The 17546-nt window shown below is 48.0% G+C and overlaps 1 protein-coding gene across 2 annotated transcripts in view; it reads left to right on the top strand.

Annotated features, from left to right (window-relative positions):
- ITGB5 (integrin subunit beta 5) overlaps positions 1–17546 on the top strand; it is a 59163-nt gene that overhangs the window by 40271 nt on the left and 1346 nt on the right. For both annotated transcript variants that reach the window (XM_050339429.1, XM_050339430.1), the window contains exons 11-13: positions 12100–12322; positions 12961–13064; positions 16293–16409. In XM_050339429.1, coding sequence (XP_050195386.1) covers positions 12100–12322; positions 12961–13064; positions 16293–16409 — 444 coding nt within the window. The remainder of the gene's footprint in view (positions 1–12099; positions 12323–12960; positions 13065–16292; positions 16410–17546) is intronic.

Genomic DNA, 17546 nt, shown 5'->3' with positions numbered 1-17546 from the left:
CTCTTCTTTTTTTTTTTAGAATTAGACAATAAATCAGATTTATAAACACTATGCAGCTGTAAATCAAGCCCTGGAAAGTCTCTCTAGCTTGTAAGCAGCTGTGAGCATCTTAACTGGTTAAGGTGACTAAAGATCATGGCTGGCTAAAGAATAGCACGATGCTGATGCCTTAGAGCACAGGAGCTGGAGAGTGGCCTCACTTGCTGGCACAGGGCTTCCAGTGACACAAAAAACTCAGCTCAGCAATAAAGTGACGGGTGTCAAATCTGCAAGTGCCAGAATCACTTCTGAGATGGGATGTGAGAAGGGACAGCTCATTGGAAAGTGACTGCTTATTTTGCAGAGTAGCCAAGCTGATGTGCGATGCGCCTCCAGCTGCCCTCCAGAAACCACTTCAAAAACTGCTGAGGATGTACAAGTCCTCAATATTTACTTCTGAATGCTTCCTCTCTTGGTTTTAGTAAATGGGGAAGCTCAGGGAGGTTTTAACCTTTACTAAAGCCCAGGGAGATAAGGCTATTCTGTTTGTTCTAACACAGCCTCAAGTTAGAAATCTCACTTGTGCTTTTGCAATTTGTTTTTGGTGTTCCCTGTCCCAGGCACCATAATGGCATTTAACAGTGCTGTGTTTGAGGGGATCCGGTGGGACAATGGCTCAGGTGCCAGTGCCCCAGTTTCTGGTCCTGCATTACAGCCCCGAGCTTTGAGAGTTACTCTTGGGTTTGATGGTACTGCTGGTGTCTCCACTCTGGGGTTTCAGGTCGGGCCTGTTACTGTACAAATCACTATGCTCATGGACACATCTTAGGGAAATAGGCTTTCTTCAACAAACACCTTTGTAGTTATTATTCACCTACCCAGTGGTAGTGCCTGGACAGAGGATGCTGGTGTGCATGTGAAAGCTCAGATGGGAGAATAAAGGTGATCCACATCTTTCAGATGCATACCAGCATTTTTTTTTTGGTCTTAATTCTCTTCATTCCTAATATGTAAGCTTTTACCAGAAGAAGAAATGGGTAGTTGATTTATTAATTTTTGAGGTGCAGGTGGTGGGTTGAGTGTGGTTTGGGGAGGAAGGGAAGATTCCATTGTGCCCACTGTCTGTGGTCGTGCTGTGGGTGGGTGGCATGAAGCAAAGGTACCCCTGCCAGAAGGGAAGAGGTTGGCCTGTGGCAGAAAGAAGATAGGGAACAGAGCCTAAACCACATCTGTAATGTTTCCTTTTAAGTTATGTCAAGTCTTGTTATCTTTAGGTTTTTTTATTTGGGTCTTTTTTTTATTTAGTTTGTGTAAAAAGGCGGAATCTGAGCACTGCCTAGTAAAAAAAGGACCTGAAGGGGAGAGATAAAATGACCATATAAATATGGAAGTTAAAAATAGTCTTCTGGCAGTTGCTAAGTGCTAGTGCAGCTGTGAGCCATGCAGCTGCAGGGACATGCAGCTCTGTCTCTGGGGCAGCTGCCTCGCAGATCAATCCCTCTCTGCTTCCCGTGTGGGAGGAGGATGGGGAGCACACATCTACCAGCATATCTGAGGCTTATTTTGGTGACAGAGGATGCAGTGTCAGCTCGGGTCACTGCGCTGCAGCCTCCCAGTACCAGCTGCTCTGTAATAGTCCCAGTCCTTAGCAGCAGGCTGGGGAATCAGGGGGCCAGTCAGCGGCTGCATGTGTGCTGTCAGGGCTGCAGGGCAGGGGAGAGTGGTTTGTGGGGAGCAGAACCAAGTCTTCTGAGCAAAACTCTTTTTCCATTAGGGTGGAGTGTAGGACTTTGAACGTCCCTTTTCCTCGCCAAAGAGCAGGGTAGGGGACAAGGAGCTAAAAACCAGCTGAGGCTGGGCTATAAAACACAAAAGTATGTAGATGTGGTCACGCTTTGTGGCACAGGGTACCCTTTATTCCTTAGCAGCCAGCAAACCTGGCTTCAGATATCTTGAAGTCTTCTGCCTACAGAGCTACTGCATAGCCCAAGGGCCCTTATGGCCAGAATAAATAACAAGACAGTGTGGTAGCATCTCTCTTTTAAGATGTGGTCAAGGTTCAGTCAGACTGTATGTTTATCCTACAGCTTCCTAAAAACCTTTCTCCTTGCTGCGTTCCCATCTGGCCTTTGCTTTTATCACCTGCAGAAGCTGCTCAGCTAAAGGCCCTGTCCTGAATGTGGATAAAACAAAAATAATCCACCTGAATAAGAAGGAAAAATAAACCTCTCACTTGCTGTGTCCCATAGCTGTGAGGAACTGAGGCCAGACCACATGTGCCTGGGTGAGCATCCCCTCTCCAGCTTACATCACCCCTCCAGCTGTGAAACATTTTGGCTCCGATAGGAATAGACTGCAAACATTTACTAAGAAATTAATCAAATGGGGCACCTCTTCCTCTTTCGGGGTTAAACTGCGAAGCTGGGCATGTTCCACTTACTCTGATCACATGGATTAGTGTAAAGAAATGGAAGGTTTAGGTCAGCTCCATTTGCTTCCATCCTGTGGTTCAGCCTAAAAAAATGTAAGGTCCAGGTCAGCAGGGGCAGGCAGGGCTGAGGACTGTGATGGAGATTACCTGGAGGAGCAGCCACCTGAATTCACCTTCATCCCACTCGAACCGATGCTGCTCTTGCCCTACTTATGAGATGTTTACTGATGTCAGCTGTTGGTTTTCCTGCACTCCTGCTTGACCTCCTGCAGAGCATGTGGCTGCCATGCTGCTGCAAAATTTGGGGAGGCAGCGTGTGATTGCTCCAGCAGTGATTTGGAAAACATTTCTGCAGGTGAGGAAGGAACTATGGAGGTGCCTGCTGCTGCCAACACATGTGAGATGTTGGCTTTTAGGTCTTGTCCTGGTGACAAGAGCTGGTGTCTGAGCCCTGAGGTCATCCCAGGCTGCTAGCCACAATGCCTTCCCGAAAGGGTGGGTCTGGCCATGCTTTGCCAGACCACAGTGAGCTCTGAGAGCACCACTTGAAACCTCTCAGACTTTAGTGTGGAGTGTTATTGAGAAACTCTCCACTCTTTACACAGTGTGAAGAGGAGAAATGACAGAGAGATGTATGGGACATGCCTGCCTACTGCAGGCAGGCTATAGTGCCCCTACAGCCTGTACCCTGCACGAGAGAGGCACCTTCTGTGGTGGGAAGCAGGGATGCCCAGCCCCAGGCTCCCAGATAATTTGAAAGGGTGGAGAGAGATTCCACCCTTGAGCTGTGTGAGTGGATGGCTGGCAGTCACATTCCTCTGTAGCAGTGTTTGACTTTTCCTTGCAAGCAAAGGGGTCCTGAGCATCAACCGCAGGATGTCCCACAGTGTTCTGGGTGTGCTCATCTCCAGGAGCTGTGGCTCACAGCCCCGATGCAGAGGGGGGCTGAGAGCCACGTGGGAGGTGTTTTGCATTCCAAATTTCATCTTCGTGAAGTCTGGCACGCAAATCCTTAGTGGCCTTTTGGAGGTGAATGGGGCTGACTCAGTCAGTGCATGTGTTTCCTCACATCTCCAGTCTTTGGGAAGCTCCTGAAACCTCCCTGCCACTTCCTCCTACAGTATCATTTCCATCCTTCCCCAATCTCTCTCTTCTTCTTCTTCTCCAAATTTATTTTTTCCCTTTAACTTGGTTTCTGTTCTCTTTCCAGTTTAATCCTGAGTCATACAGCGCTGCCCTCCAAGAGCATGAAGCTCCCCATCCTGCTCTGTGCCGCTTCAAAAGGCTGAACATCCCAGAGTTCAAATGGCCTCTGGGCTGGGGCAAACAGCACGGGGTGACCCTGGTCTGCTGGCTGTGACCTGTGAAAGCATGGCCAGTGATTGTAGCTGCAGTGTAAAAATGCCTAGTTCCCCCCTCTAATTGTGCTGCTAATGACCTCCCGTGCTGTGTTTCAGGTCAGAGGCTGCCCATCAGTGCAGTGGATGGTTCTTAGCTAGAATGCTCTGTGCTCGATGTATATGCTCCTCTGCATTTCTTTCACAGTAAATAAATGCACTATTAGGTATTGTACCACTAGGCATTAGCATTACATTGTTGCCTATCAAATAATATTGATTATTTAGGAGTGGTCCTTCTGGGTCTCTTGCAACTTGAGATATTTTATGATCTTTGCATGGATTTCTTACAGGAACACAAATGATACTTCGTTTGTGTTTGTGCTCAGTGCTGTGTTTATTCCTCACCTTCCTTGGTGTTCCTGGCAGCAGGCATACCCTGCCTGCCCCACCTTGCTCACACCAGGGGTTCGTGTTGGTTTTTCACAATGAAACAGCAGCTGAGTTGGACTTTCTCTCCCCAGTGAATTGAGTACTGCTTCACCAGAGTTTCCATTCCTGGCACGAAGGGCAGGTTAAGAAAGGCTGCCCTTTCTTAACCCTCCTTTCTCCCTGCTCAGGCTCTCATTGCTGTCCAAGTCTTGCCGTTCTTCCCAAATCTGGCAGCAGCTTCTTGAGGACCAACCCGCACAGAGCGCTGCTGTTCCTGCCTCTTTTCACTGTAGTTTCTCCTTGTCCTTGAGCGGACCTTTTGCAAGCATTAATGAATGCTAATGAGGCATTAAATGCCCGGGCAGAATTAAAGAATACAGAAGTGACGTCTTTGACGTCTTTATGGGAGCCAGAGCCCCGACTCTGGGTGTCTGCTCTTAAAGTGGCACAGCATGTGGGTTGCGATCGGAGGTGTCATCTGATGGTGCATGCACGTACCCAAACCCCTTGTCCTGCTGCAGCTGCCCCCACCCATGGCCTGGAGCCCCATAGAAAGCTCCAAAAAAACCCCACCAAGATTAACTCAGAAAATAAACCCCACTCACTCTCCAAAGAGAGAAGATGGTGTTAGAACAAACTCCCTTTAAATGCTCTTCTGGCCAGCATCTCACTGAGTTTGGTATTTGAATTTGGTCCATCTGATGAAAGTAACAGAAATGCACGTCTGGAAATGAATGTTGTATTTGGAGTTTAGAGGCAGATGAAAGCCTCCCACCAACAGGTGAGTGAAATTCTGTGTCTTCATTTCTTGTTCTCATGCAGTGAAAACCTGTGAATTTTGCTCAGTTTGGTTTAAAAAATTGGCTTTAAATAATTGACCTGAAAGGGAAGTGCAGTGCAGGCTGTGGGTTCTTTCTTTCTCCTTTTTTTTTTTTTTTTTTGGTCTTATTTTGAGTGATATTCTGACTTCTTCCAGGTACTTTGGGAAGGGAGAAATCTGTTCCAAAACCATGGACCTTTGGTGAACTTGCATCACAGATTATGTGTTTGCATTCAAACACAGAACTGGGCAAGGCTCCCATGGCACTGAATTTGGCAGAGGAAGAATATCTCTCTGCTCCAGAGCCCACTCCTCTCAACAAGGTCCAAGTGAAAGGACATTCATCCCACTTGGCCTTTGGCAGGATGGGAATTAGTCTGCTTTTCATTTGAAGGATGGACCTGAACCATAGAGTTTGGCTCTGGAGTTCAGGGATTTGGAATCATGCAGCTTTGTTTTGGAGCCAGGTTTTATTTTAAGAATATATCTGGAGGGGTTTTGTGCAGTAGGAGCTGGTAGGAGTCTGCTCAGGCATCAGAGTGGGAAGATGAAGCTTGTCCTTCCTGTGGGAGCACCATACCTCAGTGGAAGGGTTGTAGTGCTGTAGGTTTTCTCAAGACCTTTACCTACCTTTCAGCAAAGTGCATAGTTACCATATGTCCCCTGATGTTTCTAAATCTTCCAGAGCCTTCACAGTGACTAGAACTGAAGGCTAAGTGCAGAGTTGTATAAGCAGACCTGGGCAGAGATGGGCAAGGAAGTATGTAAGTGGTGGAGAAGCTCCTGTTTCTGGACCCATGGGTGTTGGTGGTGTCTGGGTAGGGCTGGGAGAGCCAAGTGGAATATGCTTTTCTTGTCAAGCACCTTTATTTGTCAGGCTTTTTGGAGAGAAAGGAAACAAATGGAGAGAGTTGCATCCAGGGGGGTTTCATCTGTGAGCAAGTCTCATCTGTTAGGGGGCTGGAGAGCTGGCTGGAGAGAGGAGCGCTGCTGTGAGAGAGGTGTTAGTGCATCCCATGGTACACCCAAAAAACACCTGCATGTGAAGAGATGGAGGTCAACAGAAAAGGACAGTGGCCCTTTTTGAGTGAGAGGTTTGGAGGGAAACACTGGAGGGGGAAAACTCCAGAGGATTCCCACATACCCCTATCTTCCGATCTGGCTTAAGGAATGATGTGAATTGTTAGCAGTTCCTGCAGTGCCTTCCATGTCAGCTGCTTAAGGGGCGACAAAGTCAAGGATGAGCATGTGCCCAATGTGGTGGGATGGTATTTGGGTTTATGGCTCAAAGGAAACACCCATCCCAGTTGTCACCACTCAGGCTGAAGCATTTGTGTCTCTGGGAGAACCTGGCAGCAGCCTTTGCCCCATATCTCTCCCTGCATTGGGAGCAGAGTTGGCAGCAGGACCTAAAAGCTCCAATTCCCAGCTCCGGGTCTCCATCCAAAAGGCCACGTGTGGCAGGCTTGGCTGAGGCACTAACATAAGCATAAGTCAAGAGATTTGTGAAGTGCTGAGCTCACTTGGAAAAAAAAAAAAAAAAAAAAAAGGAAGGTTTTATTTTAAGAAATGCAGCTTTAGATCTCTTTCAGGAAATGACTCCTTGCTGCCCATTTTGGCTTTCTGGTGGATCATCAGCCATATCTTGTGGTTGTGTTTCACCTCCGCTTCTGCAGCAGAGAGTAGGAAAATGAGGAAAGGCTGGCCAGGGCTGCCACAGGAAATCCGCCTGCCTCGGATTGCTCTCAGCTGCCTTCATGAGACAGCACTTTCCAAACCCCTGTCTTCCCTGTCCAGCGCTCATTTAACCCAGAAATTCCCAAGTGAGAGAAATTGGCGTACTGAGGTGCTGTGTTTTTTTGCAATGCCAGTGCTGCACCGTGGTGTTTGCTGTCAGTAATGTTGAGCTGGTGATGGGGCTTGTAGTACCCATGGCTAAATTAGCAGCTCAAGCCTGTATTTATTCCTTAACTTTTGGTTTCATTAGTCTGCATCTCCGATGCTATTTTTGATGACTGATGAGCTCAACCAGCGCTAGGATTGAAATAAAGGCTTATTTAAAGCCTTGGCAGTTCTTGGTCAAACCCATATGCTTCAGGATATAAATATCCATTGCGATTGAAAGATGCACAGATCCATGGTGTCTGGTGTAAATAACATTCAGAAAAGCACTATTTACTTATTGCTGACCTCTTAGTGTTTATTTTGTTGCTTCAGTATTGCGTTGTGGATAAATGTGTGGGCAGGCTCTCTTCTGGTGTGAATGGAGGCAGTCAGGGGATGAATTTCGGATTACACAGAAACCTTGGTCCCTTGACATTCGTCTGTCTGTGTTTACATAGTAGCCTGGCTTTCACAAGGAGGTTGTTATGCTCAGCAGGCTCCAGGGATTGGGGATGCTCTGGCCAACCTGCCACCCTTGTTTCCCCTGCCAGACTGTCATGACCCAGGGAATGGATCCTAAATCCATCCCCACTGTCTAAAATTTCCCGAACTCTCCTGACTCCCTACCGATGCCGACCATCTGGCAGAGCCTTGGACCTAAGCTGTGCCATGGGCAGGCTGCCTCACCTCGCCTTGCCTGGCCTCTTAATGTGCAGTGCTGGCTGCTTTGAGTCATGGAAAGAAATCAGTGGGATGATTTATTTGCCTAAGCAGGCACTGCGTCTTACCATAGGCCTTTCCCAAACGGAAAGGTCTATGTTTTCCTAGTGTTCAAAGCCTCTTCTGCTGCCCTTCTTCTTCCCACTCAAAATGTGCTGTTCACAGAACCTCTGCCACAAATTTCGAGCACTTCTGCTGAGAGATTGGCTGGTCTGGTACAAAACCAATGCTCAAGCAGTGCTCTGCATTAGTAGGGTTTGACTTCCCCTCTCATAAGCAGATATCTTTGATGAATTCACACCTCAGAAGTACAAACAAAGGTTGGCTTCTGTACTGGGGCTCTCCAGGTGTTGGGCACAGCAGCCCCTGGCTTCTTAAAGGGATGGCAGTGGGGAATCTGGAAATTGTTTGCCATAACTTATTTCTCTTAATTGTTTTTCCTTTGGGGCTTTTTCTATTTCAAACTAGTTGTTCAAGTAACCAAAAATGACTAAAGCACAGCCTTTTGGAGGTCCTGACCCAAAGTCTGGATGTGAGCACAGAGGCAAAGAAGATAAGTGGCTTGATTTAATGGGAAGAAAAGACAGTATGATCTTTCCCCTCCCGAGTGCTCAGAAGCCAAGAAACTGGCTTAAAAATCATGAGGATTTTTTTTTTCTTGTATGGCAGGCACATCAGTTTAATTTTCTAGAAGGTTTGAAAAAAAAGGGTGTTGAAAGGGGCTTGTTTTCAAATATTTTTGCCCTCTCCATAAAAGCTGAGATGATATTTTTTCTTTCAAAAGAAAGCTGGTATTTTTGCATGACTTTGTGGTCCCCAGAAGCTGGAAGCTTTAGGAAAACCACATTCTATTCTATCAAAATCCCTAGTGAGAGAGCTTTTAGTGCACTGAGTTTCAGACCTCTTGGTACGATTCCTAAAAGGAGGACAGTTATCACAGGGGGCAGACGGGCTGTCCTGCTAAGCAGGGTCACAGCCTGCTCTCAGGAAGCCTGGGATGAAATCAGGGTCAGAGGCTGGAAGCTTCTGCCAGAAGCTGCTATCCCAGTTCGACAGTGATCCTGCCTGGGGACCAGAGCAACAAGACACAGCACTGGTGTGGGAATGCCAGGCTGGGTTTTTGTGGTGCCAGGGTGAGGGCAGGGAGGATTTGGCCTATAGCTGTCATCCTGGTGGGCAGCTGAGGGGGGAAGGCGGAGGCAGCTGGGGTGAAGTGAGGATGGTTGGGTGTCCTGCCAAAAGCTGCCTGAGTGACAGCGAGAGGTGCAGCCCAGCTGGGCACAGCAGTGGGATGTGTTTCAGGGCAGAGAGAGAGAGAAGCACCAGCTGGGCTGTGGGTCTCAGTCCACCTTGGTGGCCTTGCTGGGAAGAGGATGCCTCCAAGAAGCAATGCACCCCATGGCTCCTGCCCTGATGGATCCCAGACTAGTCAGACTTAGTGTGGGGACTGCTCTTCCTCCACAGGAGCATCGCTTTCCTCTGCTACGCCCTCCCAGCATGCTTCTGCAGCCTCCCTGATATGTGTTCTGTGTTAGCCTCCTAATAGTCAAGAGCTGCCTGGAAAGATGTTGTCAAATTCGAAGGAAGCATTTAATTTCCCATCTTTTAAACTTCTAAGCTTGTCTCATTGCAAGGATGGGAACAGAAGAAAATATCTTGTTATGTTTGGGGAACATAATGAATGTATCTGGCTTCACAAACCAGCTTTTATAGAGAATGTGCAATCTCAGAGTTTGAGGGGGTTAAAGTCCAGGGTGATGTCCTGCACCACGAGACTGCTGCTGGTGCAGAGGTGTCTTGAAACACACCCTCCTTGAGAACGCATTGTCATTTTGGAAATGAAACTGGGAAGTAAAGCAGAGGTTTTTCATGGCCATGGTGGTGGAAGGTTTCCTGCAGACATGATCTTAGATGGCACAGAGACTGCTTGACCACATCAGCACTGTGTGTGACCACAGGAGAGCTGGGACTAGAAATGCACAGCACATTTTCCTGCAAAATGTGAGTACCGCGTAGGACTCTGCAAACCTCAGCTCTGGGTCACCATCACCGTAAAACTCAGTGCCATATGGCCCTGAGGCTCCTCTCAGATTGTGTCCTGAGCAGGAGGACAGAGAGGATTCCCATCTCCAGTGCTCCAGGTGGATGTTGGGAAGTGGGATGATTCCTGTTGCGTCCATGTGAGAAATAAATGTTTCCCATTCTTGGAGGTTCAGGCTGTGTGGAAGATGAATGGCACCAGAAATGGAGCTCATGGTGCTTGCAGGAGTGGCCACTCTTTTGAACTGATGTAGGCAGAGAAGATTGTGACATCTTTGCCATTACAGGTCAAGATGGAAAATTCCCACTCTTGGCATATTTGCCCTGGTGAGCTTCAGCCAGTGATTTCTTGCATAGTGAGCCAGTGTGGCCGAGGCAGGAAACACACGTCAACATGTTTTTAAATTTTAAGGTCACACCCCACGCTTAGTCACCCTCATACAGAACAGCTTTTTCTTCATCCCCTTCAATAAACAAAACCACTTCCTTTAAGATGCTGTTTCTTAAGTTTTCCGATCACAGTGGTTTAATAGGATGTGTTATTTGGAAATGGCCGTCTCCCACCCAACAGTCAGTCCAGGCTCCATCTCCAGCCTGGCAGGGGCTGGAAGGGATGTGCAGTCTCTCTAGCCTCCTATGGCCTGGCACTGATGCCTTTAAAAACAGAATCATTTTATGATCCAGAGATGTATTACCAATGGATTCACATCTTGTGCTGGGCTCTGTGGTGTCCTAGGAGAATTGAGCTAAGGCTGATGATACAGGGGCTCTGCCCCTCTGTCCAGTAGCAAGGGGTCAGGACCATGGGGTGATATGAATGCCATTGGCTTGTTTCTCTTGTTCCTCACAGCTCAAATTCAAGCCTGAGTACATTTACTATATGCCATGTATATGAATTCCCGGTGCCAGTTGCTTTGGATTCCTTGAAATAGTGTCCACTTAAGAAAACCATGATTTATAGCTAATTTGGAAACATGCATTGCCATGGAGGCACCAGGCCTGCTGTGTGTGAGAGACCAATCACCTGAATTAATTGTGAATGAAAGCCAGACACCCCATTTGGTTTGTCTGTGAAGTGGAGGTCGTGAGGGTCCCAGTTCTGCAGCTGCACCCTGAACAGCAGCAGTTGTGGGCTTTGAAGGGAGGGGTCAAACCAAGCCTGCCCGTACGTCTGTGTCTGGGGAAAGGGCAAGGCTGTCACCGTGAAGGCAAACAGAGCAAGGGATTTTAATCTCCATCAGATGTAGGCAGGGAAGGAGGTCACCTCTAGAGATCTTGTAAACATAATCTCCTCTGTCTGGTAATGTTTGAATTTTCAGGCTGGATCCAAAGCAAACGGTGGGAGTGCAGAAGAGGCTGTAGGAGGGCAACTTGTGATGTTCTGGGACATATGAGATGCCTAGTAAAACAGAAGGTGCTCCTGTGACTTTTGGCAAGGGATATAGCTTGACAATCCACAGCCTCTCTTGTAATCTTGGCGCGATGAGAGAGGCAGAGAGATCAGCGGTTTTGTGTCGATGGAAGGAGCATGTATATAATTTATCATGTCTGGGGTGCTTCAGGCTGTTTCCAGAGGGAAAGCTGAGCTGTAATGAGGTTGCTGATGAGCCTCGTATACAAACCCTTCAGCTCTATAAACTGTGCCTTCAAAGGCATCCCTTCTCCTAGGGACTGACCAAGGAGGAATTCAAGCAGCCTCTCCAGTAAGCTGATGGATGCATCTCTGGAACCAGCTGCTCAGCAGCCAGCCACTGGTCTTACTGTCACTGAAAGCCTTGGAGCCTGTTGACTTTCTCAGGCCATTGCTAAACTCCATAGTTGCAAGGGGATGCTTCAGGAGTGCCCTCACTCGATTAGTTTCTTCATCCATCCGTGCTGTGAGCTGTCTTGAGTTAATCCCTAAGAGGGTTCAGCTGGCCCCAGCAACCTTTGTGGGTCTGCCTGGGACACAAAGGTCCTGTTTGGACACAGAACATAGTGCTTGTTGATTCAATTTTTTTTTGAGGTTTTTGGGACAACTTCTTAAGTAAAACTGTTAGGAAAGAAGAGTAGGAAAGACTTTATGAAGTGGGCAACCTGCTAGGCTTTTTGCTGCTAAACTGTGGGTTCAAAACCAGCAAGGAAGCACTGCTCCACTTCCATCTTCATATCTCGATGCAGACAGAGAAAGAAGAGATTAATTCATACAAAAGTAGGAAGGGAGAGGTGCCCATTTGTCTTGAGTGACTACAGAGGGAAGCTGGGAGATCAGTGACTAGGTAATTTTTGCTGCTAAATGTAGATATTAATTTGATATCTAGGTGTTTTCCATCACCATCAGTTTGCTGCTCTACCACATAAGGTCTCTGTGGCAGCTCTTCCTGCTGGGCTGCTGGTCCCTCCCGCACAGTGGCAACCACAGCACCCATTGCTGGCCCCGAACGCTGCTCACGCCTCTCCCCTGCTCTTGCCTTCAGGTCACGGAGAGTGTCACTGCGGGGAGTGCAAGTGCCACGCTGGTTACATCGGGGACAACTGCAACTGCTCCACCGAGATGGACAGCTGTGTTTCCAGTGATGGCCAGATGTGCAGCGGCAGAGGCGCCTGTGTCTGTGGGAAGTGTCAGTGCACCGAGCCAGGGGCTTTCGGAGAGACGTGTGAGAAGTGTCCCACCTGCCCAGGTGTCTGTAGCACTAAAAGGTACTCACAGGCATTTCAGGAGGGACTTCTTGCTGGTGGGAAGGGCAACTCTTTGTATCCTGGGACACCTTTCAGCTAAGGAATTACTCCTGCTTTGTTGAACAGGGGAGACCATGCCAAGCAACCTGAAAGTATCCCAAGTAGAGCAACGACATGTGTTACTGCCCAAGTCCTCATGGAGGTTCATGTCCCTGGCCATTTCCAGTGCTGTCCCACTCTTTGGGAAGGGCTGGCAACCACAGTTTTGCTGCACTCTGAGTTGCAAATGTCTGGGCCCAGAGAGCTGTGAGCTGCAGAGGAGGGGAGGATGGGGCCTCACAGCAGTGGAGGTGGCCTGGGCATCAGTCTCAGATTTAGTACAGAGCAGTGCTGTCTGCCTTTATCTCAGGCAGGATGGATTTTGCAGTGCAGCTCCTGACATCCAAAGGGCAAAAAGACCCTAAACCTCCCAGCTGTTTTACACCTTAATTGAATCCACCCCTAGATTAAATCCGTCCTTGAGATGGAGATGTGGTGCAGATGTGCAGCCTCCAGACCAGCACTCAGGGATGTGTGCTGGATGTTCCAAGGGGTGAATCTCTGTGTTCATGCAGTTTCTCGTGGGTACCTTATCTTCCCCTCTGTGTGTGTTCCTGCAGGGACTGCATTGAATGCAAGCTGTTTAACTCAGGAAGACTGGCTGATAACCAAACCTGCCAAAAGCACTGCAAGGACGAGATCATCACCACTGTGGATGTTCTCGGTAAGTTGGCAGCAGCAGGACTGCAGGCAGTGGGGGCCAGTGACTGTGCTTGAACTCCTCTTAACCAGACCAAGACACATCTGTAAAGAAAGCCTCAGGGAAAACCTGGTATTTAGAAATGTGTATGTGCAGGTAGTGTGTGTATGTGTATACATGGTATGTGTGGCACTCTCTGCAGGCTATAATTTATAATGAATTAAAAAACTCTTTGATTTTAAATAACATCTTACCACATCTAACCACTACTGCCAGGGCAAGGAGCAAGGAGAGTGGGATGAGGTCAGATGAGACAGAAGATGAGATGAGCCGTGAGAGAGTGCAAAAGGATAAAGTATCACCCAAAAAAAGGCATTCACTAATCTTCTGGGAATTCATCTTAGAAGGAATGAGCTTGTAAGGAAAAGCAAAGCTGTTTTGGAAATGATTTCTGCTTTGGGGGACCTGACTGCTGCAAGTCACCCTGGCAAGGTCCTCTCTTGCCCTTTTTGCCCTCTTCTAGAGGTCACCCCACATGTGCATCTCTCAGCAGATTACTTTCTCCCCCTTCTTTTCAAGATCCATTCTGGGAGTCCCTGGTTGCTATTTAGGGAAGTAGAGGGGATCCAAACTCTTGACAGCATTAATCACAATCCTGACCTTGGCCTTAACCATACCCCTTGGAGAGAGGGTTGTAGATCAGTCAGGGATGAATTACTGTCCGCATCTGATGTTTCCTTCTTTTCCCATAGTTTATAGATGTAGGAGTGCCCTATCTCGCCCTTTCACTCCTTTCCCCCTGAGTTGCCTGCAGGTGATGTTTTTCCCATTTTCCTCCCACATCCAGTGTCTAGCTTTTAAATTATGACTAGTGAGATTTCCTGCCTTTCCATTTGGGATGCTTGCTCTTGTTCTCTCCATTCTCCCTGCAGTTCAGCCGGGAGTGCACCTACACCAGCACGCTGTGAGAGGTGTGGAAGTCCAAACCACACAAAGCTCCTTTCTAATGCCTGACTGGCCCGTGTTTGTTCGGAGCCAGCAAATACTGGGGGTTAAAGCTCATCCCTCCTGCCTGGTACCATGCCAAAGCCAGCTTTTGTGCTGACTGTGCCCTGGAAGGTGAGGCTGGGCTGTGGTTTGCCAACCATCTGCATGGCTTTCAGAGAAAAACACAGCCAAAGTTCCGGTTTAAGACGTTTTGGGGAACTGTGCTTATGCTTTTGTTGAACTATTGCAGTCAGATTGCACATGCTGTTATGGCTGGGAGATCTGGGATGCTAGAGAAAGAGGTAAAGCAAAATATTTCTCAAGAAAGCTCTTGGGTACTGTGGACTTCTTCACAGGCACACTTTGCCAAATCCTGTTTTTCAAGCACTTCTGTATTATTTAGCACATATTAAAAGTCCCTGCTGAGAAGCTGAATGCTGGTATTTGTCACAGAATACATAGGTCTGCAGTACCCTGGCAGAGGAGGATGGGACTTCCTTAAATATCAAATTGCATTGAGCACACCCTGGAGCATCCCAAGTGCCTTTTGACTCTGGGTATGAAGCAGCCAGTGCTTCAAAGCTTTATATAGCAGAGGCATCAATCACTGGACTCATAAGCCAGAATGCTGCCTTGTGGGAGGCTTGTATGACTTGCTTTGGACTCTGCAGGATCTCCTTCGCTTCTGCAATGTTACCTTTGCATTCCTGGTGGTTCCAGAGAGGAAGTTTCAATGTAAGAGGAGCATGAGCTGAACCTGGCAACAGCACACATCAGTGAACCTGAAAACTCAGTGAGGCCTTCACACCTCTCTATGTGGACATGTGATCTCTGAAACCTAGTGAAGACCAACAGAGATAATTACTATTGAGACTTTAATGCCTGTCTCTTTTAGCAGAATAGTGGTGCAAGGATGGGAGTGAAAGGAGCTAGGCATGCAGGAACTAAGGTTTGCTGCTCAAATCAGAAAGTCAAACAGCATGGAAGTTTTATCTATATTAATCTAATTAGTACTTTACTTTGTAAAGTAATCAGCACCTTCTCCAGCCCTGCCTTTGCTACCACTGTGTAGATAGAACAGGTTTTCCTGTCCCAGGGTAGGAGCAGCTGAGGTTTGTCCACACCAGGAACTTGTCAGGACTCACCAGAGGGGCAGCTGCATCTGGGCTCAGCTGTTGAAATGTAGGGTATTAATCTTTAAACTGTATGCAGGTCAAAGGCATTGAAAGGAAAAACAAACAGACAGGAGAGGGCTAAGGGGCTGGAGTAGCAGTGGTTATTAATGCGATCATTTTTCAGCATGACAGACAGGCAGGGATAGGAGTGAGGAGGAGAGCTGTGGGAAGTATTTTCCAGGTGCCTAAGGCGAGGGCATGTCTTTTCCAGCCAATAGCACTGGGTCCCTAAATCCCTTCCTCTCCCATGACACACTCAGCCCATGCAGGCCTGCAGAGATGTGCTCAGCAGAGCTACCTCCCATGGCCAGAGATGCTGCCCCATTTCCCTCCAGTCACTGTCCCTGCAGTGGGGACATCTGACAAGCTGTGGCCGTGCAGGGCAGTGGCTCTGCTGAAATCGTGCCTGAAGAGAGAGCTGCAAACCTCAGGTGATGGCTTTGCTGAATCTTAAATTGATTCTGTGAAGCAGCCTTCCTCAGGGAGCATCTTAGATTGACCAGAGCAGTGACAAGCTCTGCCTGGTGGTATGTTAGACAGGCAAACACACAGTACCTGTAGGGCCTTGGGAATAAAGTCCTCTCATTTCTTATGATCCACCAACACATCATCTTTCCAAGCAACTCATCCCTTCCCCCTCCCTCTCTCCTCCTCTCCTCCCTTTCCCATTTTCCTCTTCTATCTCCCTCTTTAAAAACAAACTTCTCAGCCATTTCCGGAGCTGGAGCCACTCGGCACAGCTGGAGCATGAGCTGGCCACAGGCTGCTGCTGCTGCTGGTCCCATCTGAGTCTGTGCCCCTTGTTTTCTGTTCACCTTCCACTCTTCAAGAAATTTAGCAAATTAAGAAGAAAACAGCATTTATTGCCAAAGCAGACTTGTGTGACAGAAGAAAGGGGGTGTGTGTGTGTGTGTGTGTGAGAGAGAGAGGTTGAGTCTGTTTGCCAGGGGACATTTGCCAAGTGCCACATTTTTTCAAGCAGTAAATCTGGACACTGCTCAGTCACAATTTGCATGAGTCGTGATCAAAGTGTGCTGCTTCCCAGGCCTGCTCCCCAAATAAAATTCTGTGACTCTGCATCTCGTTCCAGAAACAGATGACCCGAACGCGATCCTCTGCGCCTACCCGGTGAACAACTGCGTCATGAAGTTCACCTACTTGGAGCTTCCCAGTGGGAAATCCAACCTCACCGTCCTCAAAGAGCCAGGTTGGCCCTCCCTTGGGTTTCCTTTTTAACAGCAGAGGCTGCCTCAGGAGAGGTGATGGGCTGCTGGGGAGCCTGATGGGTTGCAGCAAGGCTGGTTTCACTGGCTGCATGCATGAGCAGATAAACTGGCATAATTTAAACTGAAGTGTTTTACAGTGCTGAAACCCAACTACAAATGCTCCCAACTTAGTCCAGACAGGACTCCAAATAAAACATGCACCTGAGCTGCCAGCATTGCTAGCAAGTGGCTGAAGAGCTTTCTGCCAGCTTAGGATGCTGAATTAAACAGAGCCTATTTAAGTAGCAAAAAGCATGCCTGATTTGGGGATACAGCCCCCGGGAACAAAAACATCACAAGGGGACACCTGGTGCTCCTGCTGGTTAAGTCAGGATGTTAGGAAATCCCTGTACCAACTAAGGATTTCTACATTGCCAAAGAGCTAGCTCCTATCCAGGCAGTGTAAGGGCTGTGTGTCCCTGCTCCCTTCTCCACACTGCACAGACAGCTGTGCTTCCCAGAATTATTTTAATCACATGCAATGCAGTTGGTCAGAGAAAACTCCTCATGGGGTTTTAGGACAAGCTGGCAAGCATCCAGCAGTAGCTTCTTGTGATCTGCTCTGGTCCTCTGAGGCACAGGCCAATATGGGAAAGACTGAGATTCCTCATGTTTTATTTCATTTATGCTGCAGCTTGCACTTAATTGAAAGACTAGTTTATTAGCTGAGAGTTAATGTACTTACTTAAAGTCCTTAGAAATCACCTGTGTCCCTGTGGGCCAGAGGCTGAGCTGGCTTTTGCCAGAGGCACCTGAATGCTCTGCATCCCACATGGGTCACCTGGCATTAAAACCCTGCATTACTGTTGGACAGTGGCACTGCAGCCCTTCTCTTCCCCCAGAGCACTACGTGACATCCCAGCTCTGGTGACATGCATGAGAGCTGTCCCTTTGACCTGCCTCTAGCAAGGAATTTATTTAATAATTAAAAAAAAAAAAAAATCACTGGTTTCAGAGAGGACTGTTGCTTTTTTTAATTTAATCACTGCTGCTAGTGCTGCCCCGAGGTCACTTGCACAGTGGCTGCAGTCCAGGTTATTACATTCCGGGACCCTGACACAGGCTACACTCACGCTGGA

This window comes from Myiozetetes cayanensis, unplaced genomic scaffold, assembly GCF_022539395.1.
Source record: "Myiozetetes cayanensis isolate MyiCay16 unplaced genomic scaffold, myiCay2020 scf9, whole genome shotgun sequence".
Lineage (NCBI taxonomy): Eukaryota > Metazoa > Chordata > Aves > Passeriformes > Tyrannidae > Myiozetetes > Myiozetetes cayanensis.
This window is presented reverse-complemented; position numbering and strand designations above follow the sequence as displayed.